The following is a 22,288-nucleotide window of genomic DNA, read 5'->3' as shown; positions in this document are numbered from 1 at the left end:
CCGACAAAACTTAGATCTTTGTGACCAAATTTCCACAAGAACTTGGATCTTTGTGACCAAATGTCCACAAGAACTTGGATCTTTGTGACCAAATGTCCACAAGAACTTGGATCTTTGTGACTACATGTCCACAAGAACTTGGATCTATATGACTACATGTCCACAAGAACATGGATCTTTAATGTCCACAATAACATGGATCTTTAATGTCCACAAGAACTTGGATCTTTGTGACCAAATGTCAACAAGAACATGGATCTTTGTAACCAAACTTCCACAAGAACATGGATCTTTGTGACCAAATGTCCATAAGAACTTGCATCATTTGTGACCAAATGTACACAAGAAATTGGATCTTTGTGACCAAATGTCCATAAGAACTTTGATATTTGTGAACACATGTCAACAAGAACATGGATCTTTGTGACTAAATGTCAACAAGAACATGGATCTTCAATGTCCACAAGAACTTGGATCTTTGTGACCAAATGTCAACAAGAACATGGATCTTTGTGACTAAATGTCAACAAGAACATGGATCTTTGTAACCAAATGTCCATAAGAACTTGGATCTTTGTGACCAAATGTCCACAAGAACTTGGATCTTTGTGACCAAATGTCAACAAGAACATGGATCTTTGTGACCAAATGTCCACAAGAACTTGGATCTTTGTGACCAAATGTCCATAAGAACTTGGATCTTTGTGACCAAATGTAAACAAGAACATGGATCTTTGTGACCAAATGTAAACAAGAACATGGATCTTTGTGACCAAATGTCCACAAGAACTTGGATCTTTGTGACCAAATGTCCACAAGAACTTGGATCTTTGTGACCAAATGTCAACAAGAACATGGATATTTAATGTCCACAAGAACTTGGATTTTTGTGACCAAATGTCAACAAGAACATGGATCTTTGTGACTAAATGTCAACAAGAACATGGATCTTTGTGACTAAATGTCAACAAGAACATGGATCTTTGTGACCAAATGTGAGTTCTCTGTTAAGTTATCACTCTCCATCTAATAGATATTTTCCCATGGTCAAAGATACCATCTTCATCTTTCATGATGGTTGCGGCGTTTGAGCGGCTCGGGCTGGGCTGTCGACCTTTCTGTTTACTGACAGGAAACTGAAAACTATTTTGTTCTTGTTTCCCTGCCCCTTATTATTCCTGTATTTTAACTGTCATGGAAAATCAATTATGTGGCGTATTGCCGGAGCCGCACAGCTTTCGGTCAACTCTGCATTCGGTAGCTTCTAAATTCAGACTTTCAGAACAAACGCACGGCTGTAAATGAACACGGTTGGATCTTTCTGCCAGCGCTCCCTTCTGTAATGTTATGTGTTCTCATATATGTACTATATTAGTTTGTCACAGTTTGATGTCCCCCACGGTGCCACCCACAAGATGCTCCCTTGGCTAAAAAATGGTCAGCCCTTATTTTCAAAATAAATGTATTAAGTCTCCTAAAAGCAGAAATGATCAGCTCTTTATTCCTGATGATCAATACGTAATCTTGTGCAGGAGCTTATCCAATGGAGCGACTGGGACGTGTGTGGTTAGGGTCATGTGATGCTTGTGTGCTGCACAGTGATTGGCTGCACTACTACAATCCCACCACTGCAATGGACATAACACTACTTCATAGCCAGGGGGCGCTACGAAGACAAGTTCACCTTTTATGACTGAAGCATGAGGGGACGGCTGTCCTTCTCCAGAGCACCGTGTCCTCCATGATGGCTGACGTACGTCCCACGATGAAGTCACATGTCCAGGCGTCTCAAAAAGACATGCGCGTGCACAAGTCCATCAAGTGAAGCAAAGCTTGGTGCTTTTCGATATTTCGACGTGTACCTCCTGGGGCATTCCTGAGCCGTGCCAGCAGCGTTCACACGGTTACCACGGCAACGCTTTGTTGAACGTTTGTGAATGGACGCAGGTTTAAACGTGATCGCCTGAGGGACAACACTGAAAGAGACAAGGACGGGACTGGGGGGCTCGGGGGGAGACATAATCCTAAAAGGATTGCAAGACACACACACACACACAGTTTAGGGGTGACGAGTTCTGGACGGGGTCAGTTGGTCTCATGGTTCTGGTGTCTGATTCCACCCCTCCTCATTAGTTTGTAATAAGAGGGGCTGGGCCAGTGGGGCTTTGATTGAGAGTTTCATCTTTGGAGCGACGTGACGGTTCCGGTGCACACTTGGAGTGCACTTACACAACCACACTGACGATACATGAGACAAAACATTGACTGGCATGTTTCCTACCTGCACGCCCGCGGACTTCCTCATGTACTCCTGTACAACTGCTCAGCTTGTCCTTGTCCTAGCAGCCTGCGCACACACACAAATATTAATTAATTAATTTGTATTACTTTTGGCCAAAGGGGGCCCCATTTCAATTTCTTGCACACACTTATTACATACGTTGACCAGAGGGGGAGCCCTTCAAATTTTTACACACACTTGTTATTTCATATGGGGGAAAGAACTTTTAAAACTGACACACAGTCAATTTGAAAAATCCCTCCTTTTTGGGATCGCCCTAATTTTGATAGATTTCCCCACCAGGGGTGCAAATGAGAATTCTCTATTAGATGTTATAGATTATAGATGTTGTTATTGGGACCATGTCCCAACTTGTTCACACCTCCTCATATGGAAGCTACTAAATGATCATTCACGCGTTCATTTCATCTCGTATTGACTATTGCAATTTTTTCTTCATTATTTTCAACAACGCTAAAGAGACTTCAGACGGTACAAAATGCAGCTGAAAGACTTTGGACCGGTGCACCCAGAACAGCCCACATTACCCCTCATTTGATCCAGTCTTCTTTGGCTTCCAGTCAAAATTCCGCATTGAGTTGAAGATTTTAGTCCTGACTTTCCGTGTGTCAGTACATCACTGACTTGTTAGGCCCATACTCTTCAGGGCGCAGCCGACGGTCTTCAGGCCAGGGTCTTCTAAAGATCCCAAAAACCCATTTTAAAACCCGTGGAGACCTGGCATTCCAGGCTTTTGATTGATTGATTGAAACTTTTATTAGTAGATTGCACAGTACAGTACATATTCCGTACAATTGACCACTAAATGGTAACACCCGAATACGTTTTTCAACTTGTTTAAGTCGGGGTCCATAGCTATAGTCTATAGCTCCCAGACTCTGGAACAACTTGCACCAGTCCCACCGTGATCTTGACTGTGTTGACACTTTTAAGAAACATTTGAGCACTTCTCTTTTTAGTAAAGCTTTTAGTTAATAAAACCTTTTAACTGTCATTTTTATTCCACTTTGTATCCTTTTTATGATGTTGCCCCTGTTGTTTTCATTGAATTGTTGTTTTACTTCACCTATGTTTTGTACAGTGCTTTGTGATTTTATCTGTGAAACGCGCTTTATAAATAAAATTTACTTGCTCACTTTTCCTTGTTGATGTCTCAAGAAGGGTAGAAATACAGGAACACACACACACACACACACACACACACACACACACACACACACACACACACACACACACACACACACACACACACACACACACACACACACACACACACACACACACACTCTCTCTGCTTTACGTTTTCTTTGCTGACATGAGTGTCAAGCGAGGATTTAGTGCACGGAGGCAACATGAAGCCAAGACAGCAGCTCCTCCTCACACACACTCTGGGCCGCCTGATCCCGGGATTTACTGCTTTAGTATTAACAAAATAGTCCAGCAATTTGGGATTAGAGCCCCCAGACCCCCGAAACAACAAGGACTTAGTCCACTTGATATCTTGATACTTGTGGTCAGCGTGTGGATGATCTGACATGCCGTTAGCATAATTTTCGCCTTCCTTTTTCCGCTCGTTGACAAAGATTGTCCATGGTTTATGTAAATCAGGGTCCAAACTTTACCACTGAGGGCCATTCACTAAAACTCAAGGGACGTGCGGGCCGTTTTGATATTTTCAATGTTAAAACCAACACAATATATAGATTTTTTTAAAACCCTTACTGCTCCCCTCATGTTTGGTGAACATTAAACCCGAGACGGTCTCAATCATAATTTTTTTTAAAGGGGAACTGCACATTTTTGGGAATTTCGTTCACAATTATTATGAAATCATTTTTTTAATGCATTCTAAATATTAAACTAGAACAGGCAATTCCTGAAGGAATTGCGTGTGAATGCTCCAATGCTGAAATTGAACTGAAATGCTGACAGAATGTAGTACAGTTGGTACAAAATGCGGCTGCTAGACTCTTGACAAGAACAAGAAAGTTTGATCATATTACGCCTATACTGGCTCACCTGCACTGGCTTCCTGTGCACTTAAGATGCGACTTTAAGGTTTTACTACTTACTTATAAAATACTACACGGTCTAGCTCCATCCTATCTTGCTGACTGTATTGTACCATATGTCCCGGCAAGAAATCTGCGTTCAAAGAACTCCGGGTTATTAGTGATTCCCAGAGCCCAAAAAAAGTCTGTGGGCTATAGAGCGTTTTCTATTCGGGCTCCAATACTATGGAATGCCCTCCCGGTAAAAGTTAGCGATGCTACCTCAGTAGAAGCATTTAAGTCCCATCTTAAAACTCATTTGTATACTCTAGCCTTTAAATAGACCCCCCTTTTTTAGACCAGTTGATCTGCCGTTTTCTTTTCTCCTTTGCCCCCTCGCCGGGTTATTCCGGTTCCGGTGACCATGGATGAGGTGCTGGCTGTCCAGAGTTGGGACCCGGGGTGGACCGCTTGCCTGTGCATCGGTTGGGGACGTCTCTGCGCTACTCACCTGTCTCTGCTCGGGATGGTCTCCTGCTGGCCCCACTATGGACTGGACTCTCACTGTTATGTGGATCCACTAGGGACTGTACTTAGAGGGGGGGTTACCCACATATGCGGTCCTCTCCAAGGTTTCTTCAAAGTCATTCACATCGACGTCCCTTGTGTGGGCTCTGTGCCGAGGATGTCGCTGTGGCTTGTGCAGCCCTTTGAGACTTTTGTGATTTAGGGCTATATAAATAAACATTGATTGATTGATTGAATGTAAGAATAGTTGGAAGGGTTTGAATTTAGAAGAGTTTGAATTTCCAGGAAAAACGGAATTTGGTTTGGAACTCGGGAAAGTATTAGTTTGAATGTCCAGGATGAGTGGAATGTGTTGATGTTGGAATGGTTTGAATAGGTTGAAAAATGTGGGAATTGTGCAACTTGGAAACATGTCCCATTCATTTCAATAGCAACTTCCTGGAAAATGGGAATTTGGGGAAAAGTGGGATTTTTTGGAAAATGATTAGGAGCATGAATGTCCTGAATGAATTGGTTGTTGTTGTAATTGTTTAAATCGCTCAAGAAATTTTGAAGTAGTAAAAGTTTTTTAATTGAGAAATTATATTACGGAATTTCGGGAAAACCGGGAATTTTTCAAGTTCTTAAACCAACTTGATTTTTTGTGCTGACTAAGAGGAATGTTTTGACAGTGGAACGGTTGAAATGGGTTGAAAAATGTGAAAGGATTCCATCCATCCATCCATTGTCTACCGCTTGTTCCTCTCGGGGTGGCGGGGGGTGCTGGAGCCTATCTCAGCTGCGTTTGGGCGGAAGGCGGGGTACACCCTGGACAGAAAAAGGTTGGAAATAAGGTTGGAAAAAAAACAGGAATTCCTGGAAATTTGTGGAACGTGGAAAAACGGTTTGAATTTCCAGGATGAATTGAATATGTTGAAGTTAAAGATAGTCACACACACACTAGGTGTGGCGAAATTATTCTCTGCATTAGACCCATCACCCTTGATCACACCCTGGGAGGTGAGGGGAGCAGTGAGCAGCAGCGGTGGTCGCGCCCGGGAATAACTTTGGTGATTTAACCCCCAATTCTAACCCTTGATGCTGAGTGCCAAGCAGGGTCCCATTTTTATAGTCTTTGGTATGACTCGGCCGGGGTTTGAACTCACGACCTACCCATCTCAGGGCGGACACTCTAACCACCAGGCCAAGGTGGAATGGTTCGAATCGGTTGAAAAATGTGGGAATTGTGGAAGTTTGAAAAATGGCCAGTTCATTTTGAATGGGAAAGATGTCCCGGAAAACCTGGAATTCTAGGAAATCTGGGAATTTGTAAAGGGAAAGCCCGCCATTCCCGAATAGGCTGAACAGTTTTAAGTTGAAACGGTTTGAATCGGATGAAAAATGTGGAAGGTTGCGCGCGCCAAAATCTACAGAAGAAGAAGAAGAAGAAATAGATGACTTTTGGTGTAGAAAACCATCCAGTATGTGTGAATGTTTTGGAGCATTCACACAATAAATGCGATCAAAAGTCCGATTGCAATGGATCCAATAGGAGCCGCTCTATTCTGCCTATAAAACGATTAAAAACATCCAAACACCTCTATTAGGGTTTTATATACATGATGTAAGTATATATGTAGTGTAGTGACATTTATAATATTTTATATTCACGTATTTCGGTCATTTTAAGCATACGCGGCGCATTAATTTAAAAAATGCATCACGACATTCTCTTTTTTTTCCTACATCATCACTGATTATTACTCACTGCAGACTTCATCAGATGCAACAAAACATAAAAAAACATCACTTACTGTACAAGGTCTGCTGTCATTAGGATGCAGACTGATTCGGTGACCACAGAATGTGAGCTGTAACAGGATAATGCATACATTTATCATTTGTTTTCAAAAAGGTTACAAAAAAGGACTCCAAAAATTTACAGAAGGACCCCATTTTTATGACTTGATGGGGTCCCTATTTTGAAAATTCCTAGCACCAACACTGATTATTGGTGCGTGCAAAACAGCAGCAGGTGGCTGTGGCCTGCGGGCCGGTTCTAATACTAATCAAATATCCTCCCGGGAGCCATAGATCATTCATTCATGGGCCGGATTTGGCCCGCGGGCCTTGACTTTGACACCCCTGCCCTAAAATGTGAAAGTTAAAGTACCAATGATAGTCACACACACACACTATGTGTGGCGAATATATTCTCATTTGACCCATCACCCTTGATCACCCCCTGGGAGGTGAGGGGAGCAGTGAGCAGCAGCGGTGGCCGCGCCCGGGAATAATTTTTGGTGATTTAACCCCCAATTCCAACCCTTGATGCTGAGTGCCAAGCAGGGAGGTAATGGCTCCCATTTTTATAGTCTTTGGTATAAAGGGGAATGAAAAACAAAATAAATAGTAATAAAAACTACATATTTCTCATTATTATTATTTTATATATTATATAGATAGAAGACAAAATACAACTTGGAAGTTGTATTTTGTAAAGTTTGACAACCACTGCTCTGTAGATCAACTTCCAGTTGATACAATGTTTATGTTTTGTGCCTTATTTAACTTTAACTTAACTTTTATGTCAAAGAAAACTCTTGCTTTTTATGGCAAAAAAACACACAAACCATGCAATATTTTACCCGGAAATATCTCAAAGTGGAATATTTGATTTAATTTAAGCATTGAATAGGTCAATAATAATAACATTGATTTATTATTATTTGAGCTATGACAGGTTTAAAATAAAAAACATGGCCACTTTGTGTCATTAGTCAACTTTTTCTCCTTTATTACACCACTTTGCGCTTTTATTCCACGTCTTATTTTTTTTTGCGTAATTGTACTTTTAGTACAATTAGTAAATTTTAGTAGTTAATTTAAGCATTGAATAGGTCAATAATAATAACATTGATTTATTATTATTTGAGCTACAACAGGTTTAAAAATTAAAACATGGCTACTTTGTGTCATTAGAGTCAACTTTTTCTCCTTTATTACACAACTTTGCACTTTTGCGTCTTAATTTTTTTTCGTAATTGTACTTTTAGAATGTAAAACATGCTTAACTTAATTACAATTAAGTGCATCACATTTTTTTTGTTGGCTACATTTGGTGACCTAAACAGTGTTTATTTCATTGTTGTACATTAATTTAAATAAAATAATAAAATATTATTGTATGTTTTACTGGAAATAAAAACTGCCGTTTGGGACGTTTAAGCTAACATTTAAGCTAACTTTAAGCTAAGTCGTAAATGTCGGCGTTCTTTAGACACCAAATACATTATTTAATTGACTTTCTGTGCGAGTAAACATGAATTAAACACAAACCCGCTGAACTGTGGCGGAAAAGTTACAGCCACGCAGCGAAAAAAGTCGTCTTTTTTGGGGGAGAATCTTGTTGACGTCGAGCTTCTTCCGACACTTTGTTAGCGTGACGTCATGAGCGTCACGTGACACTGCTTGTTTTGACAAGTAGGCGGGAGCTTCGTGGCCCATGTGAGGATCTGATTGGACGTCCCGATCGGCGAGGAGGGCAGGACGTGACGTGATTGGCTGGCTCGGAGAAGGCCAGAGCGCTTTAGGCCAGAGCGGCAGGAGCGCGCGTCAATTAGCGGCTGACAGAAGCGATGCCCGAAGGACCCAAAGACTTTTCAACCTAGACCTTTTTTATTTTTTTTATTTTATAACAGTTTGACTTATTTTCTTGTTTTTCGGACAATTGAAGCTGATCCCAACTTCCTCAATGTGGATATTTGTTGTTTTGATGACGATGGCATCGCTTTGACTTTTACAGGATTTTTAATTGTCATTCTTTCAAGGAGCTCAGCAAAGAAAGGTGAGATGATGCTTGATTTTTATTATATTGATTTTATTGTATTGCACTGAAGGTATTGTTATTGCGTTAAGTAAATGTAAATGTGAGCGAAGTGGGAATGGAAATACAAACAGCAGCCAATTAGCACAATAAAAGTTACTCATTAGTGAACAATTGCGCTAATTGTAGATCTCATTTTAATTGTGATGTGCTTCATTTGCACACCAATAAGCGTGTGGTGTTCTCCTGCTAATTGTTTGCTTTTCTACATACAGCTTAAAATATTTTAACTCTTCTTTTTTAAATCATTCACCTCCTCGTTCAACTAAATATGTCCACATTCTAAATTACTGCTCAGTTTTAACTATAGAAAATAATCCAGGTCACTTTTACAGTTGTTGTATATTGTATTATATAATGCAGTCATTAAATAATATAATTGATGATAATATAATTGTCAAAATATAGCAAGTCATTACATTTCAAGACAAAAATCCCAAATGAGGAGACAAAACTGTAACAAAAAAGTAAGTGTGTCTATTAATAATTCTAATTAAAAACAATAACAAAATGATTTCTTCTTGGTGAATTAATTATTTCATGCCAGCTGAGCGTTTTTTCAACAATTTTCGTTAAAGTTCCATAAAAAATGTTGCAACATTCAACGGGCTGAATTTAAATGTCGTTTTTAAAAAAAAAAATCTCCCGAGACTGTAAACTCAGATAATTCAAATTATTATTATCAGAATCAATATTTCGTTAGTTTTGTTGTTAAATAAAATAGAGAAATGTGATTGACAAAGTTTTATTGAAACGAAAAAGCTGACGGAACTTTGGGACAAAAGCGGATTCTTGTTGGAGAAAGATATAGGACGCAAATGAAAATGTTGATGAACATTATCATTATTTATTTATTCTTTTAAAAAAATGTTTTTAAATCTTTTTAATATTTACCTTTATTTATAAAGTTAAACATTTACAAACAAACATGAACAAGGACAATGTTGATTAATATTTTTAAAATGTTTAAATTAATTTGTTTTTATATACACCTTTATTTATAAAGTTCAAAATTTACAAACAAACATATGAACACGGACAATGTTGTTGAATATTTTTGTTATTTTTCATAAAGTCCAACATTTACAAACAAACATATGAACAAGGACAATATTGATGTTTTTTTTGTACATTTTATTTTTATATACACCTCTGTTTATAAAATTAAACATTTACAAACAAACATACGAACAAGGACAATGTTGATGAATATTGATTTATTTTGTATTCTTTATATACACCTTTATTTATAAAGTCCAACATTTACAAACAAACATATGAACAAGGACATTATTGATGGGTTTTTTGTATCTTTTATTTTTATATACACCTTTATTTATAAAATTCAACATTTACAAACAAACATATGAACAAGGACAATGTTGATGAATATTTTTTAAATTTTTTAAAGATTTTTTTTATATACACCTTTATTTATAAAGTTCAACATTTACAAACAAACATATGAACAAGGACAATATTGATGTTTTTTTGTATCTTTTATTTTTATATACACCTTTATTTATAAAATTCAACATTTACAAACAAACATATGAACAAGGACAATGTTGTTGAATATTTTTGTTATTTTTTATTATTATTTTTGATTTTTTTTATAAACACCTTTATTTATAAAGTTAAACATTTACAAACAAACATATGAACAAGGACAATATTGATGTTGTTTTGGGTATCTTTTATTTTTATATACACCTTTATATATAAAGTTCAACATTTACAAACAAACATATGAACAAGGACAATGTTGTTGAATATTTTTGTTATTTTTTATTATTATTTTTTATTTTTTTTATAAACACCTTTATTTATAAAGTTCAACATTTACAAACAAACATATGAACAAGGACAATATTGATGGGTTTTTTTGGTATCTTTTATTTTTATATACACCTTTATATATAAAGTTCAACATTTACAAACAAACATGAACAAGGACAATGTTGTTGAATATTTTTGTTATTTTTTATAATTATTTTTGATTTTTTTTATAGACAACTTTATTTATAAAATTCAACATTTACAAACAAACAAATGAACAAGGACAATGTTGATGAATATTGATTTATTTTGTATTCTTTATATATACCTTTATTTATAAAGTCCAACATTTACAAACAAACATATGAACAAGGACAATGTTGATGAATATTAAAAACATTTTTTTTTTTTTTATTTGAAAAATTTAAAAATGTTTAATTTTTAATGTTTTGTATACACCTTTATTTATGAAGTCCAACATTTACAAACAAACATATGAACAAGGACAATGTTGATAAATATTTAAAAAAAAATAAATATATATATTTTAAAATTTAAAACATTTGATTTTTTAATATACACCTTTATTTATGAAGTTCAACATTTACAAACAATTATATGAACAAGGGCAATGTTGATGAATATTTAATTTTTTATTTTTTATACACACCTTTATTTATATTGGTAGAGAGGCCGTGCCAGCAATTTGAGGGTTCCAGGTTCGATCCCAGCTTCTGCCACCCTAGTCACTGCCGTTGTGTCCTTGGGCAAGATACTTTACCCACCTGCTCCCAGTGCCACCCACATTGGTTTAAATGCAACTTAGATATTGGGTTTCACTATGTAAAGTGCTTTGAGTCACTAGAGAAAAGCGCTATATAAATATAATTCACTTCACAAACATATGAACAAGGACAATGTTGATGAATATTTTATTTTTAATATATAAAGTTCAACATTTAGTAACAAACACTTGAACAAGGCCAATGTTGATGAATAATGGGCGTGTCCTGTGACGTCAGCATGATGTCATACCTCCAGCAAGGTCCCTACATGAGCGGACTGCTGAGCGGAGCCGCCGTGGACCTGCTGCACCCCTCCGTGGGCTACCCGGGTAGACACTTTTACGCACTTACGTATCTCCTCCGTGGTGACGTCAGACAGTAACCATGACGTCATGCTCACGGTGCACGCAGCGAACCCCCGGAAGCAGCGGCGGGAGCGGACCACCTTCACCCGGACCCAGCTGGACATCCTGGAGGCTCTGTTCGCCAAGACCCGCTACCCGGACATCTTCATGAGGGAGGAGGTGGCCCTCAAGATCAACCTGCCAGAGTCCAGGGTGCAGGTCGGCCAAATGTCTGCTTTCTACAATAACTGGACAACATTTCACACTTCACAACTTTGATCAACGAATTATCATGCAATAATCCCTTATATGTCATAATCAGGAACAATTAGTCATCAGTGGAATAATAATGAGTTTATTCAACAACAATTACAACATGATAACTTTTTGGAATAAATTGTGATAGTTAATATAATAATAATAATTATTATAATATATTAACATAATAGCAATCAGTATAGTATAATTAGTACACATTTGATGGTTGTTTTTAAACAATAATGAAAGAATAATTAAAATTATGTCTAATAATAATAATAATAATAGTGTGAATGATTTATAATGATTTTTATGACAGTTTTAAAAGTGCTCGACTGATAACTTCATAAGATGACAACTTTTTAAATGGAATTGTAATAATTAATATAATACAAAAAAATTATAATATATTAGTATAATAGTAATTTATTGCTATGATAGTAGTATAATGATAATTATATAATAGAGGTTGTTTAAAAAATAAATAAATAAAATAATAATTACATTTCTACATGTCTAATAATGACTTTATAAGTTGACAACTTTATTTAAATGAATTGTAATAATTAATGTAATACAAAAAATTATAATATATTAGTAAAATAGTAATTTATTACTATAATAGTAGTATAATGATAATTATATAATAGACGTTTTTAAAAAAAATAAATAAAAAAAAATAAATAGAAAATTACATTTCTACATGTCTAATAATTACTATATAAGTTGACAACTTTATTTAAATGAATTGTAATCATTAATATAATACAAAAAATTATAATATATTAGTAAAATTGTAATTTATTACTATAATAGTAGTATAATGATAATTATATAGACGTTTAAAAAATAAAAATAAATTATAATATATTAGTAAAATAGTAATTTATTACTATAATAGTAGTATAATGATAATTATATAATAGACGTTTTTAAAAAAATAAATAAAAATAAAATAAATAGAAAATTACATTTCTACATGTCTAATAATTACTATATAAGTTGACAACTTTATTTAAATGAATTGTAATCATTAATATAATACAAAAAATTATAATATATTAGTAAAATTGTAATTTATTACTATAATAGTAGTATAATGATAATTATATAGACGTTTAAAAAAAAAAAAAGAATTACATTTCTACATGTCTAATAATGACTTTATAAGTTGACAACTTTATTTAAATGAATTGTAATCATTAATATAATACAAAAAATTATAATATATTAGTAAAATTGTAATTTATTACTATAATAGTAGTATAATGATAATTATATAACAGACGTTTTAAAAAAATAAAATAAAGAAATAATTACATTTGTACATGTCTAATAATGACTTTATAAGTTGACAACTTTATTTAAATGAATTGTTATAATTAATATAATACAAAAAAATTACAATATATTAGTATAATAGTAATTTATTACTATTACAGTAGTATAATGATAATTATACAATAGACGTTTTAAACAATAATTAAATAATAATTACATTTCTACACGTCTAATAATGACTTTATAAGTTGACAACTTTATTTGAATGAATTGTGATAATTAATATAATACAAAAAAATTAAAATATATTAGTATAATAGTAATTTATTACTATTATAGTAGTATAATGATAATTATACAATAGACGTTTTAAACAATAATTAAATAATAATTACATTTCTACAGTCTAATAATGACTTTATAAGTTGACAACTTTATTTAAAGGAATTGTGATAATTAATATAATACAATTTTTTTTTACAATATATTAGTATAAAAGTAATTTATTACTATTATAGTAGTATAATGATAATTATACAATAGACGTTTTAAACAATAATTAAATAATAATTACATTTCTACACGTCTAATAATGACTTTATAAGTTGACAACTTTATTTAAATGAATTGTGATAATTAATATAATACAAAAAAATTACAATATATTAGTATGATAGTAATTTATTACTATTATAGTAGTATAATGATAATTATACAATAGACGTTTTAAACAATAATTAAATAATGATTACATTTCTACACGTCTAATAATGACTTTATAAGTTGACAACTTTATTTAAATGAATTGTGATAATTAATATAATACAACATTTTTTTTACAATATATTAACATAATAGCAATCAGTATAGTATAATTAGTACACATTTGATGGTTGTTTTTAAACAATAATGAAAGAATAATTAAAATTATGTCTAATAATAATAATAATAATAGTGTGAATGATTTATAATGATTTTTATGACAGTTTTAAAAGTGCTCGACTGATAACTTCATAAGATGACAACTTTTTAAATGGAATTGTAATAATTAAAATACAAAAAAATTATAATATATTAGTATAATAGTAATTTATTGCTATGATAGTAGTATAATGATAATTATATAATAGAGGTTGTTTAAAAAATAAATAAATAAAATAATAATTACATTTCTACATGTCTAATGACTTTATAAGTTGACAACTTTATTTAAATGAATTGTAATAATTAATGTAATACAAAAAATTATAATATATTAGTAAAATAGTAATTTATTACTATAATAGTAGTATAATGATAATTATATAATAGACGTTTTAAAAAAAATAAATAAATAATAAAATAAATAGAAAATTACATTTCTACATGTCTAATAATTACTATATAAGTTGACAACTTTATTTAAATGAATTGTAATCATTAATATAATACAAAAAATTATAATATATTAGTAAAATTGTAATTTATTACTATAATAGTAGTATAATGATAATTATATAGACGTTTAAAAAAAAAAAAAAAAAATTACATTTCTACATGTCTAATAATGACTTTATAAGTTGACAACTTTATTTAAATGAATTGTAATCATTAATATAATACAAAAAATTATAATATATTAGTAAAATTGTAATTTATTACTATAATAGTAGTATAATGATAATTATATAACAGACGTTTAAAAAATAAATAAAATAAAGAAATAATTACATTTCTACATGTCTAATAATGACTTTATAAGTTGACAACTTTATTTAAATGAATTGCGATAATTAATATAATACAAAAAAATTACAATATATTAGTATAATAGTAATTTATTACTATTACAGTAGTATAATGATAATTATACAATAGACGTTTTAAACAATAATTAAATAATAATTACATTTCTACACGTCTAATAATGACTTTATAAGTTGACAACTTTATTTGAATGAATTGTGATAATTAATATAATACAAAAAAATTAAAATATATTAGTATAATAGTAATTTATTACTATTATAGTAGTATAATGATAATTATACAATAGACGTTTTAAACAATAATTAAATAATAATTACATTTCTACAGTCTAATAATGACTTTATAAGTTGACAACTTTATTTAAATGAATTGTGATAATTAATATAATACAATTTTTTTTTACAATATATTAGTATAAAAGTAATTTATTACTATTATAGTAGTATAATGATAATTATACAATAGACGTTTTAAACAATAATTAAATAATAATTACATTTCTACACGTCTAATAATGACTTTATAAGTTGACAACTTTATTTAAATGAATTGTGATAATTAATATAATACAAAAAAATTACAATATATTAGTATAATAGTAATTTATTACTATTATAGTAGTATAATGATAATTATACAATAGACGTTTTAAACAATAATTAAATAATGATTACATTTCTACACGTCTAATAACGACTTTATATGTTGACAACTTTATTTAAATGAATTGTGATAATTAATATAATACAACATTTTTTACAATATATTAGTATAATAGTAATTTATTACTATTATAGTAGTATAATGATAATTATATAATAGACGTTTTAAACAATAATTAAATAATAATTACATTTCTACATGTCTAATAATGACTTTATAAGTTGACAACTTTATTTAAATGAATTGTGATAATATAATACAACAAATTATAATATATTAGTATAATAGTCATTTATTAGTAGTACAATGATAATTATATAATAGACGTTTTAAAATAAAAACAATAACCAAATAATAATTACATTTATACATGTCTAATAATGACTTTATAAGTTGACAACTTTATTTAAATGAATTGTGATAATTAATATAATAGAAAAAATATAACATATTAGTGTCATAGTAATCTATTACTATGATAGTAGTATAATGATAATTATATAATAGGCACACAATTGATGGTAACGTTTTTAAACAATAATTAAATAATAATACAATTTTTACATGTCTAATAATGACTTTATAAGTTGACAACTTTATTTAAATGAATTGTGATAACTAATATAATACAAAAAATGAAAATATATTAGTATAAGTAATTTATTACTATGATAGTATAATGATAATTATATAATAGACGTTTTTTTTAAACAATAATTAAATACTAATTACATTTCTACATGTCTAATAATGACTTTATTTAAATTAATTGTGATAATTAATATAATAGAAAAAAATATAATATATTAGTATAATAGTAATCTATTACTATGATAGTAGTATAATGATAATTATATAATAGACATTTTAAAAACAAAACAAAAACAATAATTAAATAATTAAATTTCTACATGTCTAATAATGACTTTATAAGTTGACACCTTTATGTAAATGAATTGTGATAATTAATATAATAGAAAAAAATAATATATATTAGTATAATAGCAATCTATTACTATGATATTAGTATAATGATAATTATATAATAGGCACGCAATTGATGGTAAAGTTTTTTTTAAACAATAATTAAATAATCATAACATTTTTACATGTCTAATAATGACTTTAAAAGTTGACAACTTTATTTAAATAAATCGTGATAATTAATTTAATACAAAAAATTATAATATATTAGTATAATAGTAATTTATTAGTAGTACAATGATAATTATATAATAGACGTTTAAAAAAAAAACTATAATTAAATAATAATTACATTTCTACATGTCTAATAATTACTTTATAAGTTGACAACTTTATTTAAATTAATTGTGGTGATTAATATAATACAAAAAATTATAATATATTAGTATAATAGTAATTTATTACTATGATAGTAGTACAACGATAATTATATAGACGTTTTTAAAAAAAACCCAATAATTAAATAATAATTACATTTCTAAATGTCTAATAATGACTTTATAAGTTCACAACTTTATTTAAATGAATTGTGATAATTAATATAATACAAAAAATATAATATATTAGTAAAATAGTAATATATTACTATGATAGTAGTATGTATAATGATAATTATAAAATAGACGTTTAAAAAAAAATTAAATTAAATAATACAATTTTTACATGTCTAATAATGACTTTATAAGTTGACAACTTTATTTAAATGAATTGTGATAAATAATATAATACAAAAAATTATAATATATTAGTAAAATAGTAATTTATTACTATGATAGTAGTATATTGATAATTATATAATAGACGTTTTTTTAAACAATAATTAAATAATAATTACATTTCTACAAGTCTAATAATGACTTTATAAGTTGACAACTTTATTTAAATGAATTGTGATAATTAATATAATAGAAAAAATACAATATATTAGTATAATAGTAATTTATTACTATGATAGTAGTATAATGATAATTATATAATAGGCATGCAATTGATGGTAAAGTTTTTTTAAACTAATTAAATAATAATATCATTTTTATATGTCTATTAATGACTTTATAAGTTGACAACTTTATTTAAATGAATTGTGATAATACAATACAAAAAAATTATAAAATATTAGTATAATAATAATTTATTACTATGATAGTAGTATAATGATAATTATACAATTAGACAATTTTTTTAAAACAATAATTAAATAATTACATTTCTACATGTCTAATAATGACTTTATAAGTTGACACCTTTATTTATATGAATTGTGATAATTAATATAATAGAAAAAAATGATAATATGTTAGTATAATAGCAGCCCTGTGATGAGGTGGCGACTTGTCCAGGGTGTACCCCGCCTTCCACCCGAATGCAGCTGAGATAGGCTCCAGCGACCCCCCGCGACCCCAAAAAGGGACAAGTGGTAGAAAATGAATGGATCGATGGATAGTATAATAGCAATTTATTTCTATGATAGTTAAATGGTCACAAAATATGCTTAAAAACCTCGCACTTTAATGTTAGCATGCTAGCATAAACATGCTAACAGTTAGCATGTGTCACATACCATATATGACTGTAAGGGGTATGGCATTGCAGCAGGCCCATAATAATATTATTATGATACATAATTATTTTAATATTTTTGTTTTTTATTTATTTTATTACATGTAATTTGTATTAATTACATTTAAAATAATTGGATGAACATTTTTTTCTTTAAATAAACGGTTGCAAAATAATCTTAAAAAGCTCGCACTTTAATGTTAGCATGCTAGCATAAACATTCTAACAGTTAGCATGTGTCACATACCATATATGGCATTGCAGCAGGCCCATAATAATATTATGATACATAATACTTTTTATATATATATATTTTTTAATTTTATTATATGTAATTTGTATTAATTACATTTAAAATAATTGGATTAATTATTTATTTTTTAAAATTAATTAATTCATCTACTTTGTATAATTTAAGGATATTATATGTCTAATAAATTATTTTTAATGAATTATATTCAACATTTTCGTATTTTACATTGATGAATTATTCTATAAATAGATTGTTGTGTGTGTCTCACCTGTCCCTCATCCAGAGGTGAAAGGTCATGGCGATGTGGTGTGGCTGACCTTTGACCTGTGTGTGGCAGGTGTGGTTTAAGAACCGGAGGGCCAAATGTCGTCAGCAGCAGCAGCAGAGCGGCGCCAAAGTCAAAGCGCAGAAGAAGAAGTCATCTCCCGGCAGAGACAGCAGCGGCTCCGACAGCAGCGGGCCCTTCACGCCCCCCGCCGTCTCAAGCTCCGCCTCCTCTTCGTCCTCCTCAGTGGGCATGATCAGCACCGCCTCTTCCGCCGGCGCTCCGGTGTCGTCCATCTGGAGTCCGGCGCCGGTCTCCCCGGTGTCGACGGCGCTGCCGGACGCCGTGGCCCCCGCCCCCGCCGCCGCCTCCTGCATGCAGCGCAACGCGTCCTCCGCCTCTGGGGGGATGGCGTCGTACTCTGTGTCTTACGGCCAAACGGCAGCGGCGTACGGTCAGGGCTACACGACGTCGCCGCCCGGCTCCTACTTTGGTGGCGTGGAATGCGGCTCATACCTGGCGCCTATGCACACCCACCAGCTCAGCCCCATGGCGGGCGGCGCCATGTCGGGCCACGCCCATCACCACCACATTGCACAGACGTCGCACCACCACCAGCACCACCACGCGCCACATACCCACCAGGCCTACGGCGCCACCGGCCTGGCCTTCAACACCTCGGACTGTCTGGACTACAAGGAGCAGACGGCCTGGAAACTCAACTTCAATGCCTCGGACTGTTTGGACTACAAAGACCAGGCGCCATGGCGCTTCCAGGTGCTGTGACCGCCCCCCCTGCAGTCGTCTGCTGGTTGTAGGACTGTCGACGCATCTCAGGCGGCGCTATGTTGGGCCATGCCCATCACCACCACATTGCACAGACGTCGCACCACCACCAGCACCACCACGCGCCACCACGCGCCACATCCCCACCAGGCCTACGGCGCCACCGGCCTGGCCTTCAACACCTCGGACTGTCTGGACTACAAGGAGCAGACGGCCTGGAAACTCAACTTCAACGCCTCGGACTGTTTGGACTACAAAGACCAGGCGCCATGGCGCTTCCAGGTGCTGTGACCGCCCCCCCTGCAGTCGTCTGCGGGTTGTAGGACTGTCGACGCATCTCAGGCGGCGCTATGTTGGGCCATGCCCATGACCACCACATTGCACAGACGTCGCACCACCACCAGCACCACCACCAGCACCACCACGCGCCACATCCCCACCAGGCCTACGGCGCCACCGGCGCCACTGGCCTGGCCTTCAACACCTCGGACTGTCTGGACTACAAGGAGCAGACGGCCTGGAAACTCAACTTCAACGCCTCGGACTGTTTGGACTACAAAGACCAGGCGCCATGGCGCTTCCAGGTGCTGTGACCGCCCCCCCTGCAGTCGTTGGCTGGTTGTGGGACTGTCGACGCGTCTCAGGCGGCGCCATGTCGTGCCACGCCCATCACCACCACACGCACAGATGTCGCACCACCACCACGCGCCACATCCCCACCAGGCCTACGGCGCCACCGGCCTGGCCTTCAACACCTCGGACTGTCTGGACTACAAGGAGCAGATGGCCTGGAAACTTAACTTCAACGCCTCGGACTGTTTGGACTACAAAGACCAGGCGCCATGGTGCTTCCAGATGCTGTCACCGCCCCCCAGGCGCCATGTCGTGCCACGCACATCGCACAGACGTCGCACCACCACCAGCACCACCACGCGCCACATCCACACCAGGCTTACGGCGCCACTGGCCTGGCCTTCAACACCTCGGACTGTTTGGACTACAAAGACCAGGCACCATGGCGCTTCCAGGTGCTGTGACCCCCCCACCCCTGTAGTCGTCTGCTGGTTGTGGGACTGTCGATGCGTCTCAGGTGAAGTAGAAGAAGAAGAAGTTGTTTCCCGGCGTACTTTTACCGGTGCAGAACTCCCGAGAAGACTTGCTGATGGTCTTCCATGATGCTGCTAACACTTCCAGCTTCAGCACCTGATTCAGAACCTCGTGAAGGTCTGCTGGACGCTGGCTTATTGCAGCACTTTAAAAAAAAAAAAAGATATTATTTTTTCCTTGTTTTTTTTAAAATAATAAACTTCCCTATTCAAACATCTTCGTCGTCTTTACTATATTTTTTCCCCACCTTGTTAGTGATGGAATATGTTCATGATTGCATAAAACTGACCAGAATACTTCATAGACAAGCTCAACAGTCCGGGGTCTCCGTTGTGCTATTTTAGGCTTCATATTGCACCACACATTTTCAAATGGGAGACAGGTCTGGACTACAGGCAGGCCAGTCTAGTACCAACACTCACCAGTCAACCAGATGTTTCACCGCCTGCCTGTAGTCCATGGCGTTGTTGTCCCACTACTTTTGTGTACTTCACAATGTGGTTAGTAGTGGACCTGGCGCATACTTGCCAACCTTGAGACCTCCGATTTCGGGGGCTGGGGGGCGTGGTTAGGGGCGGGGGGCCTGGTTAGGGGCGTGGCTAAGAGGGGAGGAGTATATTTATAGCTAGAATTCACCAAGTCAATTCTAGCTATATATATATATATATATATATATATATATATATATATATATATATATATATATATATATATATATATATATATATATATATATTTTATTATATATATATATATATATATATATATATATATATATATATATATATATATATATATATATATATATAAAAGAAACACTTGAATTTCAGTGTTTATTTACACATATACACACACACACACAACACTCATCTACTCATTGTTGAGTTAAGGCAGGGGTGTCCAAACTTTTTCCACTGAGGGCCGCACACGGAAAAATTTAAGTATGCGGGGGCCATTTTGATATTTTTCATTTTCAAACCTTAACAAAATATATGGATTTTTTTTTTTTTTAACCTTTAGGGCTCCCGGGGACTATAAAGGGTCTCAGTCATTAAACTGTTAAAAATAAGTCAAATTATTGTTATTATTTTTTTATTTAACATTTACAGTAAATCTCTATATCAACTTGAGGTTGATATAAAGTAAAAAAAAAAAAAAAAAGGTTTTCTGTCAAAGACAACTTTGTTTTTGATAGTAAAACTGAAATATGCAGTATTTAGTAATTAGAGCCTTAAAAGATCAATAATGCAGGACATCATTGATTTTAATTATTTAATATTTTTGAGTCATCACGGTGAAAAGTTAAATAAAATCCTACTAAATATATTTGGGATCCAAAAAGTCCCCCCACTCATTTTTATTAGTTTTTTTTTAAACTTTTAACACTTAAATTACAAGATCAACTTCAGATATATCTGTCCATTTTACGTTTGAACTATTATTTTGTTTGTTTTATGCTCTTTTGTCGAATAAAACTTTGATGTTTTTATATGGCAACCACACAATATATGCAATATTTTTTCCACATAAAACATTTTAAAGTGATATTTTTTTAACTAATAATTCATTATAACATAGATTTTTTGTCTTTTTAAAAAATTTTTTTTTAGCAATGGCAAAAAAAAAGAAAAATAAACAAAGACAAAAGAAAAAAAAACAGCCTGCATGGCAGCTTTTGTGTCAACATTGCAACTTTTTCTTGTTAGATTTCACCTCATTCCACTTTTTTTAAATTTTTTTTTGCAATATTATCAATTTTGCAATTTTTGCAGAATGTGTGGCGGGCCG

The 22,288-nt window shown here is 33.3% G+C and overlaps 2 protein-coding genes and 1 long non-coding RNA gene across 5 annotated transcripts; 2 read left to right on the top strand and 1 right to left on the bottom strand.

Moving 5' to 3' along the window:
• Positions 1–1,681: 1,681 nt before the first annotated feature.
• LOC133633705 (uncharacterized) lies at positions 1,682–8,264 on the bottom strand. Of its 3 annotated transcripts, none has more exons than XR_009821816.1 (4): positions 8,140–8,264; positions 6,615–6,671; positions 1,863–2,347; positions 1,682–1,787 (listed from the first exon to the last, which is right to left on the bottom strand). It is a non-coding gene; the product is annotated as an uncharacterized LOC133633705 (long non-coding RNA). The 3 variants fall into 3 exon arrangements; XR_009821817.1 differs by having other exon boundaries at positions 1,688–2,024; positions 2,282–2,347; XR_009821815.1 differs by having other exon boundaries at positions 1,688–2,347.
• Positions 8,265–8,307: 43 nt separating this feature from the next.
• LOC133633465 (homeobox protein OTX1-like) lies at positions 8,308–19,393 on the top strand. Its single transcript, XM_062025997.1, has 4 exons — positions 8,308–8,647; positions 11,488–11,579; positions 11,662–11,813; positions 18,680–19,393. The coding sequence occupies exons 2-4, from the start codon at positions 11,489–11,491 to the stop codon at positions 19,391–19,393; spliced, it is 957 nt and encodes a 318-aa protein (XP_061881981.1). The 5' UTR covers positions 8,308–8,647; position 11,488.
• A 315-nt stretch (positions 19,394–19,708) lies between these two features.
• On the top strand, positions 19,709–19,986 carry LOC133633466 (homeobox protein OTX1-like). Its single transcript, XM_062025998.1, has one exon. The coding sequence runs from the start codon at positions 19,744–19,746 to the stop codon at positions 19,984–19,986; it is 243 nt and encodes an 80-aa protein (XP_061881982.1). The 5' UTR covers positions 19,709–19,743.
• Positions 19,987–22,288: the final 2,302 nt, after the last annotated feature.

Source organism: Entelurus aequoreus, linkage group LG18 (assembly GCF_033978785.1).
Source record: "Entelurus aequoreus isolate RoL-2023_Sb linkage group LG18, RoL_Eaeq_v1.1, whole genome shotgun sequence".
NCBI classification, from domain to species: Eukaryota; Metazoa; Chordata; class Actinopteri; order Syngnathiformes; family Syngnathidae; genus Entelurus; species Entelurus aequoreus.
This window is presented reverse-complemented; position numbering and strand designations above follow the sequence as displayed.